Raw genomic sequence first — 5,227 nt, 5'->3', positions numbered from 1 at the left:
AACCATCACAATTTTTATGAATGAAAGTGAAAGTGCAAGGGTGATAAGTTATTTGTTCCCATCGTTGTCGGCCGGTATCACGTAGGATATCGAAATATGAAACTCTCACTCTAGTACCACCCCATTCTACTACTGACGAAGACGACGATGCCGACGACGGCGCTACTATTCGGATTTGATATCGGTTGTATGCGAAAAATTTTCCGTTTCGCACAGGAACGCTTTCCATGTTTCAGTTCTCGTTGGAGTGTCGCGCCGGTCGGACGATTTTCTTGCAATATGGTAGAAGAAAATCCTTATATATATTGTTCAAGCACAACAAGACTTACTAATGAGTGAGAGGTGAATTTGATGTTCAAACATTGCCGTTTATTTGTTGTATTCGTCGGAAGAAAGAAAAAAGAGCTCACTTTTCTTGTCGATATTTGTTGTTTGAGAAACAAAGCGATGACTGGATATTAATGATATGATATTTGTACATGAAATGAGAACACATTGAAGGTGAAATATTATTAATGTACACAAGGTGTAAAATATGTGGGAAGAATTTTGCGTCTTCTTTGTTTTCTGATTGGTCGACCAGGTGTTGAATAATGAAAATAATAAACATGATCTGATTTGATGGCGTGTCGACAGAAGCCGCTAGCTGGCTAGATTTGGAACAGAGAAGGGAGCCCGGCATTGGAAAGATATTTATTTGTGTTCAACGTGCGCGTTTTGGTCTGATGGGAAGCGATATGAAAAATTGCGCGAAAGACGTATTAATGAGATTTCACGTACATGCGTTGGTTGATCTCGTCCATGATCCGTTATAAATGAACGTCGCTAAAAATAAGCCATACCATGTGTAGATCCAGTTCAAGTTGTGTTGATTTGAGGCTTCTGGAGAAAGCTTGTTCCACAACAATATGACCAGTAATAAATCATGAAGTGCTTGTTGATGAAAAATAGATACAGTTAAAAAAACCTGCAGTTCTAGTGAACAAGTGAATAGACAAAATGGAGTGGAATAATAACGGCAGTGCAGGGGTTGAGTCTTATCCCATGGAAGAAAGTAGTAGTACAACTGAAGCAGCGTTGACAAGATTGGAAGTGGTGGCGCCAGCATTATCACCACCTGCTACTGGGTTCGCATTTCCTTCCGATCTGCTCACGTTGATTCGCCAGACGGCAACAGTATCAGCATCCAGTAATCTTTCGTATCTGCTGAGTAACTTTACGAAGGCACTAACATCGACGAATACGGAATTCAATATATCACGAAGATTTCCACCTTACCCGTTCTTTCCGTTCTACAACGATTCAGCATTCGATTCCTGCCCGTCGATTCAAATGCCAATAGGGAATTTAATCTCTATGATTTTGTATGCCATCGTTGCAATCATCGGGTTGTTCGGAAACACGTTGGTAATCTATGTGGTGCTTCGTTTTTCAAAGATGCAAACTGTTACCAATATGTATATCTTGAACCTCGCCATAGCGGATCAGTGCTTTCTAATTGGAATTCCATTCCTCATCACCACGATGCATCTGGGAGAGTGGACATTTGGAAATGGCATGTGCAAAGCATATATGGTGTCCACCTCATTGACGCAATTTACATCGTCAATATTTCTTTTCATAATGTCCGCAGATCGCTACATTGCGGTATGCCACCCAATATCTTCACCCCGATTTCGGACACCTTTGGTATCGAAGATAGTGTCATTTTTTGCCTGGACAACATCGGCACTCATAATGCTACCGGTGATGCTGTATGCAAACACAATTCAACGCGACAAAGGAAAACTTTCGTGCAACATTGTGTGGCCATCGGAAAACGCTGGTAACTCCGGAACAACTTTTACACTTTACTCTCTCATACTGGGATTCGCTGTACCACTCTCATTGATTCTCATGTTTTACTACTTGGTTATACGTAAACTTCGTACGGTGGGACCAAAAAACAAGTCAAAAGAGAAGAAACGTTCCCACCGCAAAGTCACCAAGCTTGTGCTCACTGTCATCACTGTGTACGTGCTTTGTTGGCTACCGTACTGGATCTCGCAAGTGGCTCTAATTCATTCTCCGCCTGATATTTGTAAGTCGCGTCTAGAAATCACAGTGTTTGTCTTGGTCAGTTGTCTCGGCTACTCCAATTCAGCGATGAATCCAATTTTGTATGCTTTCTTATCGGACAACTTCAAGAAAAGTTTTCTGAAAGCATGCACATGCACAAAGGGTAAAGATATAAACGCACAGTTACAGATTGAAAATAGTTTTTTTCCCCGTTTCGGGCGGAATCGTGGTTCGGAAAGGGGTAACTCAACGAAAATTTTACATGCAGGAAGGCAAAAGGTGGGAGATCAAAATCATCCGAATGACACTGTAAACAACTACACTAGCGCAAACGGAAACAACACCGGCAGCGGCAGTGGTAGTAATGGTGGCACAGTTCCGGGTGGTCTAACCAGCAATGGAAACAACGGAAATATGACGACAATGACGACCACGACCACGGGTGGTGGAACATCGACATCGAACGTGGTGCCGATCGTCAGCAAAGTCTTTGACGCCAGCACCAGACCACCCGTTCTGCACACAGATTTATAAATCTTCGGAATGCGTTGCTGCTGCTGTGAGCTGAAGGAAACACATGGAGACGACCGGTAATTGGTGGCCCGGATTGATACGTGCATTCATAGGGTTACTTTACTCGGCAAAAACATTACCATGGAGCTGAAGGTGGTTAGTAGTCGGTATAAGACCTAAATAGAAGAATAAACTTTTTACCGAGTTGTAGAACATGGGTGTTCGGAAAAATAATTGCTTTCTCTTGGATCAGGAATTATTATGACGAAGTGCGTTGGTGTAATGCTTGAACAAAACAATTTCAACTCATTTCTCCTATCAACAGTCCAGAAATTATCTGTGGCAAAGCGATGAATGATACACCGTTGAACAATCGAAACAGAATACTATGAAAACATTGTTGTTTAATGGTCGTACTGCGCATTTCTATAAAAAAACTCATGAAGATATGCGAAGGGGATAGGTTTAGCTATCATCCGGTTCAATTAGGATAATGGAATCAGCAGTCCGACAGTAAGAAACATTGAAAACATTACGAACTATGATGTTTCCCAAAGGCACATAAATTCACTATTAAGACGATTTGATTATTGAAAATCATTTAATAAAGCTACCATAATTCAAAATAACTTTTTTTCTGGAAATGTTGGTTTCAATGCTAGATTGTTTCCATTAGAAGAATTTTCCACCTTCAGTAGCAGTGGTCTACTAGTATTCCTACCGTTGTGTGATCAGTTGTTTTTGACATTCTCCAAGCTAATTCCAAGCTAAACAAATTGAACTCTAGAAATACTCAATTGAACATTGGCTAATTCTTGAGTCTGAGTTGAAGAAAGTTCGACGTTAGTATTGAAAAAAAATGAAATGTATCAAATCAATCTGAGGTAGGTGAGGGATTTTTTTGAAACAGTAATTACTTGTTACGAAGGATAGCCGTACCTATAATAATCCCAGTTCCTTTTGTTAGAGTTAAAAATGGCATATCTGTACAACTCATAGGCTCAAATAATAAGATGTAAATGGACTTTCATTCGTTTGTCATTTTTGGACTTTAGTAACAGAAGTATTGTACATTTTCAGATGTATTTTGCAGTGATATTAGGAGTATCGAAAATAAGCTATCCACAAATTTTTCTTACAAATTATGATAAAAAAACGATATTTTATTCAAACTAAAAATTGATCCTTTATTGTAGTGTCGGACAAGTGTTGCATCGAATTTTTTGGACGCTTGAGCCCTAATTTTTTTGAACTCCTGCATGTTTCCAGCTGCCTAACCAGTCTTCTTGAAGACCCTCTTAACGATTGCCCAGTAACGTTCGATGGGTCGAAGCTGAGGCCAATTTGGTGGATTGATATTTTTCTCAACGAAATTTATACCTTCTTCCCCAAGCCAATTGAGAGTGGTTTTGGCATAGTGAGCCGACGCCAAATCCAGCCAAAACAGCTATGCTTCTTATATAAAGGCAGCAATCTCTTCTGGAAACACTCAGATCGATAGATTTCTGCATTTATAGTTCCGGTAGTGTAAAAAATGGTTGACTTCAAACCACAGGAACATATTGCTTGCCATACCAGTATCTTTCGACCGAATTTCTCCACTTGAATCGAACTGTCCGCATCGCTCACATCCTCCCCAACGACGACAGTAAAGTATTGTGGACCTGGACCTACATAAGTCTCATCGTCCATCAAAACGCATGCATCCGGACCCTGCAAAAGACGCGAATACAATTTCCGGGCCCTTGTTGCTGCTTACTTCTTCTGTTTTACACTTTGTTCCGAGATTTTCTGCTTCTTGTAGGTCTTTAGGTGATTTCGCCTCTTGATACGCTGGACCATTCCGACACTCGTTCCTGTTGTTTTGGCAAAATCACGTATTGACATTGATTTGTTCTTCATGATTAGAGACACAACTTTCTGGTCCAGTTTCGGGTTGGAAGAACCGGGTTTTCTGCCTCTTCCTGGTAGCTCATCCTAAGAATAATGTTCCCCAAACTTATTAATTATGTTTTTAACACTGGCATGATGAATTCCAAACCGCTTCGCCAATTTTCGCATAGTAATACCTTTTTCGCTTAGCCATGTGTCCAGAACTTTAATTTCCACTTCCTTTTCAATACGCGACATTTTGAAAACGCATAATTTCAACCGCACAAACAAGTAAAGAATCGAAAGCTGACAGCAAAACGCAGCTTAAAAACCCATCACAAATACATGCGTACAACACAAATGTATGTGGATAGCTTATTTTCGATACACTCCTTAGTGTATTTATGCAGAATTTGATTTCGATTAAATGGCACATTGTTGATTGGAGACAAAGTATCAAGCAAAATATTCTACTGACTCGACTAACCACGCTGATTATGCATTTCGAGCGAATATTTCGATTGGATGTAGAATTTCTATTCTGGATTTTGTTTGGGTGTAGTCCTTGTATATGACAAATCGGATCAGATGGAAATACAGAATCTGAGTGAATGAGATGACTATTGGTACAATGGAATGTCGTCCAATTAATAACTATAGATTTCAATATTTATGACTGTCAGACGTTCTTTGCCTCTAAATGATAGGTTACTTTTTTTCTATTTTTAGTTCTTTTTGCCTTTCTCAAATAGAAAGGTTATGCAATCACTGTGAAAACCGACTT

At 39.8% G+C, this 5,227-nt stretch overlaps 1 protein-coding gene across 1 annotated transcript; it reads left to right on the top strand.

Annotated features, from left to right (window-relative positions):
• Nucleotides 1-259: 259 nt before the first annotated feature.
• Nucleotides 260-3,646, top strand: LOC131435769 (somatostatin receptor type 2-like). Its single transcript, XM_058603960.1, has one exon. The coding sequence runs from the start codon at nt 1,000-1,002 to the stop codon at nt 2,590-2,592; it is 1,593 nt and encodes a 530-aa protein (XP_058459943.1). The 5' UTR covers nt 260-999; the 3' UTR covers nt 2,593-3,646.
• Nucleotides 3,647-5,227: the final 1,581 nt, after the last annotated feature.

Source organism: Malaya genurostris, chromosome 3, assembly GCF_030247185.1.
Source record: "Malaya genurostris strain Urasoe2022 chromosome 3, Malgen_1.1, whole genome shotgun sequence".
NCBI classification, from domain to species: domain Eukaryota; kingdom Metazoa; phylum Arthropoda; class Insecta; order Diptera; family Culicidae; genus Malaya; species Malaya genurostris.
This window is presented reverse-complemented; position numbering and strand designations above follow the sequence as displayed.

Excerpts from the sequence above, each read along its gene's own strand:
- LOC131435769 (XM_058603960.1), top strand. The coding sequence starts at position 1,000 with ATGGAGTGGAATAATAACGGCAGTGCAGGGGTTGAGTCTTATCCCATG.